The sequence below is a fragment of the Castor canadensis genome, chromosome 11 (genome assembly GCF_047511655.1).
Source record: "Castor canadensis chromosome 11, mCasCan1.hap1v2, whole genome shotgun sequence".
In the NCBI taxonomy this organism is placed as follows: Eukaryota; Metazoa; Chordata; class Mammalia; order Rodentia; family Castoridae; genus Castor; species Castor canadensis.
In genome coordinates this window covers 117,888,189-117,905,591 of record NC_133396.1, presented here as the reverse complement: position 1 = coordinate 117,905,591, position 17,403 = coordinate 117,888,189, and the positions used below count along the sequence as shown (strand labels likewise).

The 17,403-nt window shown below is 36.9% G+C and overlaps 1 protein-coding gene across 1 annotated transcript in view; it reads right to left on the bottom strand.

Moving 5' to 3' along the window:
* Nucleotides 1-17,403, bottom strand: part of Ush2a (usherin) — a 759,580-nt gene that overhangs the window by 540,696 nt on the left and 201,481 nt on the right. Inside the window, exon 15 of the mRNA XM_074048325.1 lies at nt 580-743. Coding sequence (XP_073904426.1) covers nt 580-743 — 164 coding nt within the window. The remainder of the gene's footprint in view (nt 1-579; nt 744-17,403) is intronic.

Genomic DNA, 17,403 nt, shown 5'->3' with positions numbered 1-17,403 from the left:
TGTGACAGACATTTACACAACTAATAGAACTTAAAGTAGAAAAAAAAGAAAGTTAGTTATAGGAGTCAATATTTGTGAAAAAAGAAAGACAATAATTAATACACTATCAACAAACAACAAATAGAAGAATGTTCCTAGGCTTGAGGCTATGGATGAATATAAAACTCACAATCAATAAGAATAAATCTTCCATTTGTCACAGAAAATTACCTGAAAATGTCTTTGTGGGGTAGGGTGAGCAACTACTTCAGTTTAGCCAGTACTATCCTGATTTTAATGGTGAACATTTCATGTCCTAGGAATTTTCTCACTCTTGGGGAAAACCAGGAATTTGGTCACCTTACTACTATTATCATTCCAAAAAAATGTTGTAAATAGCCTACTGCAAACAAAATCATGTCACCATTTAATCAAGGAAAAGAACACAAATTTCATTTAGTGCAATTAAAAAGGTTTTTAACTGAATTCTCCATATTGTGCCTGAACCTCTCTGATGATTGCTAAGTGCAGAAAGGGAATGAAATACGCTTCCTTGGGTCCTGGTGCTTCACGTACTGGCAATGGGCCAAGTTCACTTACTTTTGCTGCACCCAAATAGACTGTTGGCATCCAAATGGCTTGCACCAGGAACACAAGTGTCACACTTTGAGCCACTGACAAACTGTTTACAGAAACACTGGCCTGTGACCAAGTGACAGGTATCATTCAAGGCTCCTGAGAGATGACAGTTGCAAGGCTGACATCTGAAAAAAAGACAAACTATGAATAAGAACAGTATTTTGACTAAGAATTCATAGTATAAGTTATACATATCAATAACACTGTGGATTGGGATGATCTGTTTAGGCAGTGTTTTGAAAAGGATGCTTGAGTTAAAAAAGCACAAAATAAAACAAAACAGAAAAGATCTTTATCAAAATGCTATTGAAGAAAAAACTTCTCTTTTTAGTTTATAAAGATTCTCTTTATAAGCTATTTAATGGTCTCAAAACTGTGCTAAATCATTTTTGCATACCATACCACATCTTCTGAATTAGTCAGAATACCAGTTATTCAATAAAGAATACTGTAAACCTTGTTTTCGTATAGTAGCGGTTCTACTGTCAGCTAAAGATTTAAATTAGGTAGCCATAAAATTAATCTTTTCAAATAATTATCTAGTTATAAAAGAGAAAACTAGGAGGGGTCAGTCATGGCTTCCTTAAAATTATTTAAATTTTATATTTAGCTCTATAAAAACTAAATTTTACTAAAAATGTTTAGGAACACAGACTCAAATGACTGTTGGTACCTTCATAGGGGTTATGTTTAATTTTCTATTTTATGCACTGAACTCATCTATCCAGAATGGTTGGAGAATAGAATATAATTCTGATTTGTGGAAAGATGTTAGCAGTATAAATATAATGGGATATCTTCACTGAAACCTAAAATTTCTTAGACTTCAAGTCATCTATAAACAATAGTACTGCCATTTAGCCATGATAGAAATTGAAACCTCTTTCCTCAGGTGAATTAATCAAACATACACATACAACCATGGCATTTATTAGAATAAGCAATTTTGGTGACATGAAGTATTAAAGATGGAAAAACAGCCCAAGAAGGCTATTTACGCAAGGACTCTCCATGTGGTACGATTCACCTATGTGTTCTAATAGAGATGTGGATAGAGTTACTTTACTCCACTGCTGTTTTTGCTGTGTGATCTCTTGGGTAATCATTCAACACCCTTAGAAAGGCCGATAAAAGCTTAAGCTGACAAATAAGCTGCAAATTTGTTTTATGGACTAATATCCCCTTGGGAATAAATAAAGTACAGTTTCTCTTGAAAACCACCATACTGTAATTTGCCCTTTTTATGGTCATGATAAAAGGACATTCTCCCCCAACACAAAAAACTCTAGCATGTCTTGTATCTATACACGTTGCTTCTGAACTCCATTTCAAATACATCCTTTATTTAGGACATTAGATTGGAAGAAAATTATGCATTGAAATTAAAATGGAATTACAGAAACAGTAAAATATTTGATTCTCTCTTAATATCATTATATGCTATTACTTAGAGTGTAATTGTTTGTAGGCTTTTAATGTAATATTGGTGAGCATGAACTGTAAAAAGCAAGCTTCTCTCAGTGCATGTGTCTATATATGTATTTATATATCACTGCACCATTCATGAATAAGCGTCTCTTGAGTGTTTCCATTTTATTACCATTCACTCATGAGACAATCACACGTATTTTACATACAGTACATTTAGAGTAATAGTTCCCAGTGTATAACATAATTCCTTTCCTTAATGCAGTTCTATTTTCTTCCAGCCAACTGCTACTTGCATAACTTCAAGTCAGCTATGTCAATATCCCTGGGATATTAAGTTTTAAATCCAAATGGAATAAATAAATCACTTCTTGGGAAAGCATGCAATGTTTTGAGTAATTAAATGTGTCTACTCCTGATTTTTTAGTCTCTTCCTCCAGCTATCATTATATTGAACATATTTGACTTGTTATAATTGCTTAATATCAGTAAGAGGAAAATTTCCCTAAATGAAGTTCAATGGAGGTGACTTTTTTGAATATTGTAGTTTGTTGCTAGCCCAAAGGACACAGCGGATAATTTCACAATTAAGGTTTAAGTAAAATGATTCCTATAAATTTCTCAGCCACTCAAATATGATTATAAACATTTCCAAGACTCTTTAGCCAATAAACTACAAGTTTGCTGTCATTTTTATAAGTTCTCCCTCCTCAAGAGTACCTCCTAAATGAAATACATTTCACATTTATTAAAACAAAATTATACATAATAAAGGAAAAGACATCTTAAGCTTGGAAAGAGAAACACCAAAGTAAGATGAATTGTGATATTGATTTTGCCAGGATAAATGGTTTTTGTAATATTAACATAAAGGAACCTTTATTACACTGACTCTCCTGGTACAGCCAGACCTTCTCCCACAATCTGTTTAAAATCTTCATTTTTCATCCTTATGGGAAAACCTCACTTGCTAAATGGATTTCGTAAAGAGTAATCTGTCAAGATTTATACAGATAAACAATTTGTGATGTTTATTGATCAGTTCATTATGATAAACAAAACAGAGGTAAAGCACCACTAGTCTCCACCAGCTCTGTTGGTATTGCTCTGTCTGGGTTCTTATGTAACTCAGTATTTAACCAGATACAATGGAAAAGTAGTTAATTGTCCTCTCTCTTAAACCACAGATCTCAAAGAGTTTCCTTTTCTGGGAGTTTCTTCCAGTTAAACAAACAGTAAGAAAAAGAGTTAGCCTCATGAAGATTATTATAGAAACATATTTGTCAGCAAAGGGAGTGTATCTTAATACTACATTATTGTCTAAAACTTTATCTGAGGGTCAGTTGTTATAAGGGATGCAGGAGATAGTCTTAAGATAGAGATCATTTTGTTGCCAATTCTCATCGTGCACCCCTCTTCTGTCTGGGATCTCAAGTCCTAGTTACATCAAATTGATTTAAATAGTGTCAGGTATGATGGTGCACACTGTGGTCCCAGTTACCTAGGAGGCAGAAGTTCAAGATCAGCCCAGGCAGTTATGCAAGACCATATCTGAAATACAAATTAAAAGCAAAGGACTGGAGGGACGGGCTCAAGTGGTAGAGCACTTGCCTAGCAAGTCAGTCTTGAGTTCGGTCCCTAGTATTGCAAAAGTAAATAAATCAATAAGAAAATAAACAACAATTGACATAAATAACATTCATTGTGTGTATGTAAACTACATGTATATGCAAATATTCAGAAAAATTTTAAAAACTCAAAATTTGAAACACTTTTAGTCTCATTCATTTCAGATAACAGATATTCAACTTCTATTAAGAAGGAATCAGTATAAGCCACACAAATCAGGAAGAGAAAAAAAATAAAAACAAGAGGAGTGAAATTATAAGAATTCATAATTTTTGGATATTAATTCAGAATGGGGAGTAGTGAATGATTACATTGGGAAGATAAACAGAGGTAAGATTCTACTAAATTAGGGCAATGGAAAGGAAAGGGCTAGAGTTAAGAAATGTTCAGAAAATATGATTGGTAAATTGGGGGTGACAAACTGAAAAGAGAAGGGAAGAAGAGCACAGCTACTCCTGGATTTCTAAACAGCTGACAGAAGAATTACAGGACATCATTCAACATAAATATGAAGGAGAAGGAGATCTCAAATTGCTAAGGGATTTTAGACAAGGATTATCAGTGAATAAAGAAAAGAGGCTTCAAGGCAAATGGGTGAAATTGGGGCAAAGAGTTTTGTTCCATCAGTACCTTGCACAGGAGCTAGCAACTCAGAATTCAATAAATACTGCTGACTAAATGAATTTATAGTGAATAAAGCATCAGGAAAGCTTTAGACTTAGGATAGAACCTAGTGATAACCCAAATATGTATTGTAGAACTAATGGCAATTTAGCTCTCTTGATCCCTTTTTTATTGACATGACCTTGCTTCCCCTGGCTATTCTCAACCCCAAAAAAAGAATAGCTTTTCTTCAAGGACTGGTCTCTGCTCAAAGTCCCTAAGACCAGGAGTTCTTGGGTTAGTTTCCAGTGCAGGATGTTCTGTGAGCCACAGTGTACTCTAAGGAGGAGGTTGACTTCCTCCTAGTGAAGAACACATTTCATCTCTGCAGTAGAGGTGCAGTCTCCTGGAGGTATAGTCTTATCACAGCCTCTTAATTGCACTCGGATTCTCTTAGCTGGAATGAGAATTACAGCAGAAATTTAGGGCTTGGCCATCTACTTTGTGTGAGCTGAAAGCCATACTCAATTGCTTATAGAAGAGTATATGGCAGTGATACCATCTTGGAAGAAGTTAACAATCCCCAAACCACTCTCTTCAGTGAAATTTTCCCAGGCATGAATGTAGGAATTCATAAAAACTAGATCAAGGCAGTGACTCCCTTGCACTCAGGCAATGGTCATATCTAAGTCAAGGAAGGTGATATTTCTGTTACCTAGAGAAAAGCTAAGCTTGCTTAGCACATTGTATGTTTGAGATTCCTACTTCCTTCTCCATTGATGACACTCCACATAATCACACAAATAGCTTCAAAACATGATCGCAGATTCAAATTCTTAAAATGCTTTCATATAGAAGAAAGATTATACTTATTTTCTATGGTCCCAGAGGCAGAATAACAGTAGGCAACAGAGTTACAAAAATAAAACTGTTGGTTCAATAAAAAGAATAAACTTCTGATTCAAAATTATAACTGCTGAAAATAAACCTGTGCTATTTTATGAGAGAGTGGGATCTTTCTAATTCCATGTTTTGGAGGAGAAATAAACATTTATCAGTTATTCTGAAAAGATGATTTAGGCAGAAAAACCTTAATTAATTTCAAAGTTCTTACTAACTCTATACAGTGATAATCCTATGATGCTTAGTGAGATTAATTAAGTAGCCCAAGGTGACAGTATATCTAGTAATAGGGTCTGCAATCTTTATCTACAGCATACCAGATAGATAGTAAATATCTCTGACATAATTCAACTCTGCTGCTGACACTGGTAAGCAGCTACAGACAATATGTAAAGAATGAACATTGTTTTGCTCCAATAAAACTTTATTTACATAAACAGGTGACAAGCCAGAGTTGATCCCCAGACCATAATGGCTGAATTTTAGTATGGCAGACTGAATTCTGCCTCCCCCAACCCCTGCCCAACACACACAAATACCCAAGTCCTCATCACTAGATTTGTGAATATGTTACTTTACCTGGTTAAAAAACCTTTGCATATATGGTAAAGGAATTTTAAATAGAAAGATTTTCCTGGAATTCCAAGAATGCCAATATCATCAAAGGGTCCTTATAAAAGGAAGGCAGGAGGGTGAGAGTGAGAAAAAAAATGTAAGGGATTAATTAAGAGAAGACACTACTGTGCTAACTTTGAAGATGAAGAAAGAAGCCATGAGTTAAAGAATGTAGGTGGCCTTTAGAAGCTAGGAAAATTCAAACAACAGAATTGTTTCTTTAGTCTCCAGGGGAAACACAGGTGGCCTGCTGACACCTTGCTTTTTGCCCAGTAAAACTAATTTAGGACCTCTGACCTCCAGTACAAGAAGATAATAAATTCATGTTGTTTTAAGATATTAAATTTGTGATAATTTATTATATCAGCAATACGAAGCTAATACTCTTGGTTCAATAGAAACCAGAACTGAAACCTAGACATCCTAATGCCCTACATCCAAGCCGTTCCTATCATATCCCATTGAGTACATGAGACTGATACATAAAAACTGGCATTTCTTGGTGGAACACACACAATCTATATTAAGGGAGAGTATATAGTTTGGTGATCATAACAGATTGCAAATATAACCACAATGCTTGAATTTTCCTTCCATGCAGTTCCCTTACAATTAATTGTATAGTTCCTTCCACTAAAAGTACAGTCTATTTTTCTACTCCTGTTTATGGGATGGCTGAATGACAAATAGAGTAAGGCAAAAATAACAAAGCAGTAGCTCTAAGCATAGGCCTCAGATGTCTTTGTATATTTTTGCTCTTTTTCCTGAAATTCCACCACCACCTTGAGAGCAAGCTCAGGCTAGACTGGTACACGATGACAGACTTGAGGTCCATGTCACCCAGAGGACAGTCAGCTGTCTCACAAAAAGCCAAGGAGGAGCATGAATCTATGTGGAATATTCCCCACATTTCCCATATCACACCATGAAAGGAGATCAGTTGACAAGAAAGTTGTCTGCTTTCATTTGAAGTCATTGATCTGGTTCTAAGAGGAAAAAAATCATGCAAGATCAATTGGAAATAGGATGTGAAAAGATTTCCAGACCAAATCCATGGCATAGCACTCAAATGCAGATCATCTGCAGTAAAACCAAACATGATTCCGAGAAAGAAGATTTTTACTTTTTGTTTTAGAAATTTAAGACTTAAGATTCCGACTGCCCTAAAGCCCCATTCTCTGCCAAGCTCCTTAAGGCTTTAAAGAAGGCAAACTGCAACTAATGAATATAGAAAGGGTTCGTCATTAGGGAAGAAACCATCAGCGTTGAGATGTGTGGAAGTTATGTAAGAAAAAAGACATGGGCAGGGACCAGAACTGGAAGAGTCTTGGGGGCTGAGGGAAAGAGGAATCAGTTTCAGGTCAGCTTGTGGGCACCACCAGGAAGTGCACTGTGTCAAATAATGGACCTGAGAGAAATTGAATGTGGCCCATTTTTTTTCTCCTTGTTCTAGGATTAGACAAATAAGATATACCTTTTTGCTCTATTGATCTTTCAGTGGGCAGGGTTTTTCTGCTTCATTGTTTTCAATACTGATTAAATCATGTTTGTTTTATGTGTCACAGGTAAATGGAGTCATGTTTGCTCTTGGATCAGCTTCTTTAAAATACTTGCTTTTTTTTCTGATAGGTTACTTCGAAGAATGTACCACTTGGATGGAAATAAGCAAATACATTTTCAGATTGGTCACAGGAAGTTATTGCTCTGGTGTGTAGATTTTTTGTTACTGTTGCTACAGTTTAGGGTAAGGGTCTATTTTATTTATTTTGCTTCTGAAAGTGTTAAGAAAATGTAAAAATAAACCAAGAGAAAAAAATACAGCAAACAGTTTTATGCACAATAAAGAGATCATGAAGAAGGGAAGCGATACCTGTGAGGTTCAAGGAATCTTAGGTAAGATTGTCTGAACACAGAGAAGGAAAAATCAAACAAATAAGAAGCACAGTGATAACCCAGAACAGTACTATTGCACCTATAATCCCAGAACTTGAAAGGTTGAAAGTGGAGTTTCAATAGTTCAAAGTAAGCTTGTGGCACATCTCAAGATCTTACCTCAAACAAAGTATGTTCTCTTTGCTTATCAATAAAACACAGTCTATCATATACTTTGGAAAGCAGTACATTTATATTTGTAAACATCCACTACAGCACTGAGTTTAAAGGAAATTTAATCAATTTTAGTTGATTTTAAACTTTTTTTTAACATCAAGAAACAGTTACTTTCTTATACTGCATATCTGCATACACTTAGGCTATAAGTGAAATTTTTCTGCAAGTAACAAAGATTTCTTGAATCCCATATATTTCATCCATCTTTGTGCACATTTTCAAAATAGCTAGTGTTAGTATATATAGTGTAACAGCCAGGATCAACAAGGACATTTAAGATCACTATCATTCAAGAAAGGAAAGGGACACATATAAAGAGAAAAGTCCATTTTTACCCATCCTCAATGGTAAGTATATATAAACTCAAGCACTTCTCATTGTGACATTTTGAAATATCTTCCCTTTGTGCCCTTTTGTGCTAAGAGGGTCTTCTCTCTAATGCTTATCCATGTCAAAGTGAAAAGAGACAGCAGAATCCATCACTGGAAAAGAAGGGTCAACTCAAACCACAAACCTTCCACACAACTGATTTAATAAGAGTCAAATCTTGCTAGACTCCGTGGGTCCTAAGTGGTCATGGGAAGGGTCATCTTTCCACTCTTTTCAAAGAAGCATTCTAATATGTACAGTGGCTTTGGCTTTCCCTGGCTACAGGGGCTGCCTGTAGATTCTGTTATATTCAATATCAGAACTAATCCCATCAAAACTGAGAAGGACTCCAAACCTTTTATTGGGGGGGGGGCAGTGGTAGATGAGAAAAGTGATGCAAAGAGAATTAATTCTAGGTTGTTACATTGAGAATGGAAGACATGAGAAACACATGAGTAAAACTCAGAGACAACATATGCCCATGGTAGGGATTTGAGCAGGTGAGACTACACTCAAGAGTCATTAGTATGCTTATAGAAGTTATAATCATTGATACAGATGATCATTTGAAGGTGCATATTAACGATAAGAAACCAGCAAAAGAGAAAGGAAACAAATCAGAGAAGGAGGATTTTAGAGACTGAAGAAAGAGATAATTTAAGAAGCAGAGAATACAATGAAATAATTAGCACATTTGAAAAATGACAAATCATAAGAAGTGATAACAAATCAATTTTACTTTTGTCTTTTACTGAACCATTAAATGTATTGGTGGAGCTAATTCCTTACCTTTTACCTGGATATAAAGTGAATCAGTTACACAGCTTCTTTAGTCTTCCAGACCCAACAGAAAGGCCTAGTGTTACTTTAAATTGGAACATACAGATTCAATTTTGAAAATCAAATGTACTAAATGTGTTAGTTAAGTCAATATTCCAATTATACACTTTTTCGTGGGAGTGGGTTTGAACTCAGGGCTTTGTGATTCTAAAGCAGGCACTCTATCACTTGACTACATACACCTCCAATCCATTTTGCTTTGGTTATTTTAGAGATGGGGGTCTTGAGGACTATTTGCCTAGCTTGACCTTGAACCATGATCCTCAGCAACCTCAGCCTCTGAAGTAACTAGTAATACAGGCATGACGCACTTGTGCCTGGCTTCTAATTAGGCATTTTAAAGAACAATTTTTCTCTCTCTCTGGTTTTCTGGTTAGGAAGTCATGAGAGCAGCAAGTCTCCAACCAGAGAATGTTGTCTGGTTGGCCCTGTCTCTTCTTATTACATGCCTCTTTTCTTGCCTCAAGGCTACAAACATGGTACACACTCCCCAGGCTAGCACAACCCAAAGCAAGCTGCTGTGTCTGGCCTTGCCTATATTCAATCCAACTTTTCACTGGGGATAGTAAGTACTTCTATAATTTCTTCATTGACCTCTCTGTCACCATGAAGTATTTCTCACTTACAGTTTCTGTATAATTAGATACTTCTCTACACCAACTACTTGCTTATTAATTTGTAGCCCACAGGAATCTCATATTTTAATCTACTCAGGCTTCTTTAGCCTTCTGTGTAGCACTTTGTACAGATAGTAAGGGAATCTCATGCTGTGACTCCTCCCTGTAGTCCTCACCAGATCCTTGTCCAAATAATCTCTCGGAGTGCAGGATTTGCAGAGCACTATCTTCCAGCTTTCATATCCAATCCTGAACAGACTGTCTGTCCTCATTTAGATTTGCTAGGTCTAAGAGAGATATCATGCTTTGGCCTCCTCAACTAAAGGAAACCCATGTTGCCCTTCAACAGGTCTACAAAAACCTAATAAGACCCAGTAAGAAAGCAGGACTGATGTCTCCCTTATTCCCACAAGGGAAATCATGTTTTCTAAGTCTCTTTCCCTGAACCCATGTTTACCCATTATATCTACTAATATACCTTGTCCTAGATCTGTATGAGAATTTTAAGAGTCATCTAGAGAGTTGGAAATTTAACTCTGTGGTTTAGCACCTGCCTAGTTTTCATAAGGTCCTAGGTTCCATTCCTGCCACTACCAAAAAAAGGGGAAAAAATGTCTACATTTTGCAGGTTCAGCTAATGCGTGTACATAATGAGGTGGCTGAGGAACAGATGAGAAGGAAAGAAAATGAAAAAGAAAAAAAAAACCTGCTCTTAAATGTAAGTGAGAGAGAGAGATCAGACAATAACTGTAAGTGCTCATAAAGCAGAGCATTTCAGATGGTAATGAAGAACCTATTTGTAGACAGCTATAATGTAGCCATGAAGAGAGATTTAAATTAAAATAAAAGAAGAGTTTAATGGAACAAGATTCAGAGGGAAGAAACAGGATGAAGAGGAGAAGGAAAGGCAGGAAAAAGAAGACAAAAACAGGAGGAGAAATCATGTCAAAAATAGGAAACAAGCTAATGTCAGAGGGGAAATTATACTTGTTTTCTTCTAAGAGTAGCTTAAACTTTTAAATTGTATGAAAATGTAGATGGACTGGAGGGGGAGAGAAGAAGAGACACAAGTGTCTGTTTCTTTTTAATTTGTCTGTGAAGTAAAGACCTAGATAAACTCCAAAGGCAAGATTAGGAAATTTAAGACCCTGGCAATAGTTCTAAGGGGGTGAAAAAGTGATGTGATGAAAAGTACACCCAAGATTGTGCTTCTGCTCAGCACAGGCACGTGGTTTTTCAGCAAGTGTTGCAGGCTCAGGGCACTAGCAGGGGGATCATCCCTGGAGCTGACCCAGAGTGTAGCAGAATGGAGACATCATGAAAGAGTTGGTTTTTCCCAGAGGCAAAATTCTTTTGTCCCAGATTCAGAGTAGAAAACAATGAAGTTAGCCATGTAGGTAATCAAAAGTGGACCAGGTTAAGGATAATGGAGTAGAAATTAGTTTAGGTGCAGGTTATGTGATAGGTCAAGGATGAAAGAAGTTTTATAAGTTTCAGTCCATGATCTGTTGGTCCTGTTGTTTTGGATCTATGGTGGTACATCATGGCAGGAGTGTGTGTGGCACAAAACCATTTGACTCACGGCTGATAAGCAAAAAAGAGAAAGGGAGGATCCAAGATGGTGACTAGAGGGCAGAAGCAGACAGCATGAGCTCTGTAAATCAAAAATTTTGCTAAGACCCTGGAGCCACACTTGGCAGAAAAAAAGCACCAAGAAGCATCAAAACTCCAACACCCTGAACCCCCAGCCTGTACAAAGCTTCTCCACACCACGTTACACTGAGAAAACAGGAGGGCTCCCGTGTCACCAGATGCTGGCTCCAAACCTGCTTGGGAGATGCAGATCAACAGGTGAGCAAATAAGTGGCATGCAGTATTCTGACAGCTAACCCTGGGATACAACAGCATAGCCCCCTGGACAAACTGACTCCCGCCCTGCAAAAAAAAAAATGAATAATAAACAAGGAACTGAAAAGGAACGTGCAGCAGAGGGGGCATGGTGCCCTGAGCACAAGGGAGAAGGGGAGAGGGGCAAGGAGCTGCTCTCCACGAGAACTTCAGTAAACAAAGACTGGAAAGGAGATGGGCCAACAGTGGGTGGGTGATAAGCTGCTGCCTGAAATAAGGCAGATAGCAGTCCACAAAGCTCATCTCCTGAGCCAGTGAGCAATATCCAAAGTCAGATGACATTGCAAAATTGAAAAACAGTCAGCAAACCAGCATAACATGCTGACAGCTAAGAGCCAGCTTATGGATCTCTGACCTTGCCCCAGAGAAAGGGCTCAAGGTAAAGAAACAGCCCCCAATAAACCAACACAGTGAAAACCCAACTCCAAAGCAGGACAGCTAGTGGGCCACTGAGCTGATCTCCAGAACCTGAGGACAAGCCACACCTTACTGAGAGAGGAGCTGACTAAGCAGTTGACACTGAAAGACAAGAAAAAAAACTGGTGAGTCTCCCCAACCACCTGGTTAGACTGAAAGAGCTTTTGCTTAAATACCAACACTAGGACTGGATGCTGAAAGAGTAATACTACTACGAAGACTGAAATTATATTGTTCCTAAACCTGAAATTCTTTTTTGGGGGGGTTCTCTCTTGTTTTTTTTGGTTTTTTTTTTTCTTTCTTTGCTTTGTTAGTTTTATTATTGTAAATTAGCTAATACTAAATTACACACAGAACAGGGACAGAAACAGCACCAAGAGATGGGAAGACAAAAAAGGGATGGAAACCATTCTCCCCACAAAAACAAATTAATTCAGGATTCAGAAGGAAATGAAGAAAACAGATACCCAGTTCCAGAACCCAACAAAACAAAAATAGACTACCCTAAGGAACCCAAGAAGTCCACAAGAACTCCTGAAAGAAGAAATCCTGCAAGTATTCACTGAGAATTTCATGGAGATGTTACCAGACATGGTCAACAAAAAGGTACAGGAGGCACTCAAGAAATTCCAAGAGAACAAAAATAAAGAATATGAGAAGATACAAAAACAAATAAATGAACTCATAGGAGTCCTAAATAAATAACAAAGTGAAACAGAGAACACCATAAATAGAGAGATAAATTAATTAAGGAGGAAAATTAACAATATTAAAGAGGAAGTGACCCATGATATGGAAAACCTCAGAAAAACAATAAAACAGAAATACAAAACACAATGGAAGGCCACTTCAGCAGACTAGAATAAACAAAAGACAGAATCTCAGAAGTTGAAGAAGAAATGAAAATTAAAGGAAAAACAGGTCAAGCAACTCAAGACCTGTGAAAGGAATATGCAAGAACTCACCGACTCCATCAAAGACCAAACCTGAGAATCATGGGCATTGAAGGAGAATTGGTGCAAGCAAAAGGAATTTGTAATATATTCAACAAAATAATAACAGAAAATTTCCCAAATCTAGAGAAAACTATGCCCATTCAGGCACAGAAAGCCTCCAGGACACCAAACAGACTTGACCAAAATAGAACTACCCCACAACATATTATCATTAAAACAACAAGCACAGAGAATACAGAAAGAATATTGAAGACTGTACGAGAGAAAAAACAACATCAAAGGTAAATCCATCAAAATCACAGCAGATTTCTCAACAGAAACCTTAAAAGCAAGAAGGGCATGGAGTGAGGTATTCTGGGCACTGAATGAAAATAACTTCAACCCTAGGATACTCTACCCAGCAAAATTATCATTCAAAATAGATAGAGCAATAGAGCCTTCCATGATAAGCAGAAACTAAAACAATCTATGACCACCAAGTCACCACTACAAAAGATTCTTCAAGGAATCCTGCACACAGAATATGAAAGCAAACAAAACCATGAAAGGACAGGCAGCACCAAGCCAAAGGAGAAGAAAAGGCAAGAAAGTAAAGAGTAACATTGATTGAGCTAAACACAATCAAACCTTTAAACAACAAAAACAACTAATGACAGGATTCACCACATACCTATCAATACTAACACTGAATGTTAACAGACTTAATTCCCCCATCAAAAGACACAGTTTGGAAAACTGGATTAAAATGGAAGATCCAATAATCTGTTGCTTACAGGAGACCCATCTCATTGACAGAAACAAACACTGGCTTAGAGTGAAAGTCTGGAAGATTTACCAAGTCAATAGCCACCCAAAAGAGGCAGGAGTAGCAATACTTATCTTAGACAAAGTAGACTTCAAACTTACATTGATCAAACGAGATAAAGAAGGACACTCCATACTAATAAAAGGGGAAACAAACCAAAAGGAAATAACAATTATCAACCTATATGTTCATCAAACATACTCTGAAAAACCTAAAAACATATATAGACTCCAACACAGTGGTAGTGGGAGGCTTTAATACCCCCCATCACCAATAGATAAGTCATCCAAACAAAAAATCAATAAAGAAATTCTAGAACTAAATCACACCATAGATCAAATTGACCTAGCTGATGTCTACAGAATATTTCATCCAACTTCTACACAATATACATTCTTCTCTGCAGCACATGGAATCTTCTCCAAAATTGATCATATCTTAGGGCACAAAGCAACCTCAGCAAATATAAGAAAATTGAAACAATCCCATGGATTCTATCTGATCATAATGCATTAAAACTAGAAATCAACAACAGAAACAACAGTAGAAAACATGCAAGCAATTGGAAGCTGAACAACACATTGCTCAATAATCAATGGGTCATTGATGAAATAAAAGAGGAAATTTAAAGGTTCCTGGAAGTTAATGAAAATGAAAACAAGACCTAACAGGACCTATGGACACAGCAAAGGCAGTCCTAAGAGGAAAGTTTATAGCCATGAGTGCATATATTAAAAGGACAGAAAGATCTCAAATCAATAACCTAATGCTACATCTCAAACTCCTAGAAAAACAAGAAAAAGAAAATCCCAAAACAAGAAGGAGAGAAATAATAAAAATAAGGGCCAAAATCAATGAAATAGAAACAACAACAAAAAAAATACAAAGAATCAGTGAAACAAAAAGCTGGCAAATCTGACTAAAATAAGGAGACAAAAAACCCAAATCAGTAAAATCAGAAGTGCCAAAGGGGAGATAACAACAAACACCACGGAAATCCAGGAAATCATCAGAGACTACTTTCAGAACCTATATTCTAATAAATTTGAAAATCTTGAATAAATGGACAGATTTCTAGATACTTACGACCATCCAAAACTGAACCAAGAGAACATTAATCACCTGAATAGATCTATAATACAAAATGAAATTGAAGCAGCAATAAAGAATCTCCCAAAAAAGAAAAGTCCAGGACCTGATGGAATCTCTGATAAACTCTACCAGACCTGTAAAGAGGAAACAATACCAACCCTCCTTAAATTGGGAAGGAACACTGCCTAACTCATTTTATGAAGCCAGTGTTACACTCATCCCCAAACCAAACAAAGACACATCCAAAAGGAGAACTGTAGACCAATCTCCTTCATGAACATCGATGCAAAAATCCTCAGTAAAATAATGCCAAATCAACTCCAATAACACATCAGAAAGATCATTCATCATGACCAAGTCAGCTTCATCCCAGGGATGCAGGGATAGTTCAACATACGTAAATCTATAAATGTAATACAGCACACTGATATAAGCAAAGACAAAAACCATGCAAAGACAAAAACCACTTGATCATCTCAATAGATGCAGAAAAAGCCTTTGATAAGATCCAACACCACTTCACGATAAAAGCTCTAAGAAAACTAGGAATAGAAGGAAAGTATCTCAGCATTGTAAAGGCTATATATGACAAACCTACAGCCAACATCATACTTAATGGTGAAAATCTGAAACCATTTCCCTTAAAATCAAGATCGAGACAAGGATGCCCACTATCCACACTCCTATTCAACACAGTACTGGAATTCCTAGCCAGAGTAATTAGGCAAGAAGAAGAATAAAAGGAATACAAATAGGTAAAGAAACTGTCAAAATATCCCTATTTGCAGATGATATGATCTGTGATACGACTGCGAATAGCCAAGGCAATATTCAGAAAAAAGAGCAATGCTGGAGGTATCACAATACCAGACTTTAAACAATATTACAAAGCAATAGCAATAAAAACAGCATGGTACTGGCACAAAACCAGACATGAAGACTAGTAGAAGAAAATAGAGGACACGGATATGAATCCACATAGCCATACCCACCTTATTTTTGATAAAGGCCCAAAAAATATATGATGGAGAAAAGACAGCCTCTTCAACAAATGTTGCTGGGAAATGTGGTTTTCTGTCTGCAAAAAACTGAAACTAGATCCATGTTTATCACCCTGTACTAGCATCAACTCAAAATGGATCAAGGACCTTACTATCAGACACTAAACTCTGAAGTTAGTAGAGTAAAGAGCAGGGAATACTCTGGAAGTATAGGCAAGGACTTCCTTAATAGAACCCCAGCAGCTCAGTAACTAAGAGAGAGAATGGACAAATGGGACTGCATAAAATTAAAAAGCTTCTGCACAAAAAAAGAAATGGTCTCCAAACTGAAGAGATCACCCACAGAGTGGGAGAAAATATTTGCCAGCTATACATCAGACAAAGGACTGATAACCAGAATATACAAGGAACTTAAAAAACTAAACTCTCCCCAAATCAATGAACCAATAAAGAAATGGGCAACTGAACTAAACAGAACTTTGTCAAAGAAGAAATTCAAAGGTCCAAAAAACACATGAAAAAATGCTCACCATCTCTAGCCATAAAGGAAATGCAAATCAAAACCACACTAAGATTCCATCTCGCTCCTGTTAGAATAACCATCATCAAAAACACCACTGACAACAGGTGTTGGGAAAAAGGAACCCTTGTACACTGCTGGTGGGAATGCAAGCTAGTGCAACCACTCTGAAAATAAATATGGAGGCTTTTTAAAAATCTAAACATAGATCTGCCATATGATCCAGCAATCCTATTCCTGGGGATATACCCAAAAGAATGTGACACAGGTTATTCCAGAGGCACCTGCATACCCATGTTTATTGCAGCGTTATTCACAATAGCCAAGTTATGGATAAAGCCAAGATGCCTCACTATGAATGAATGGATTAAGAAAATGTGGTACTTATACACAATGGAATTTTACTCAGCCATGAAGAAGAATGAAATCTTGTTATTCTCAAGTAAATGGATGGAACTGGAGAACATCATTTTGAGCAAGGTTAGCCAGGCTCAGAAGACCAGAAATCACATGATCTCCCTCATATGTGGACTTTATATCTAGGGTAAATACAGCAATTTTGTTGGACTTGGGTCACACGCTAAGGGGAGAGCACATACTGGAGGTATGGGATAGGTAGGAAACCCAAAACATGAAAGTGTTTGATGTTCCCACTGCAAAGGAATTAATACAGAAACCTTAAAGTGACAGAGGTCAATATGGGAAGGGGATCAGGAACTAGTGAAAAGGTCAAGTAGAGATGAATCAACTTGGGTTGTAACACATTTGTACATGGAAGCAATGCTAGGAATCTCTCTGTATAGCTAGCCTTATCTCAACTAGCAAAAATGCTTTATCTTTCTTATTATTGCTTATGTCTGCTCGTCAACAAAATTAGTGATAAGGGCAGAACAGGTTCTTCCCTAAAGCAAGGGAGGGTGGGGAGCAGAGGGGAGAAATGGCCCAAACAATGTATGCACATGTGAATAAATGA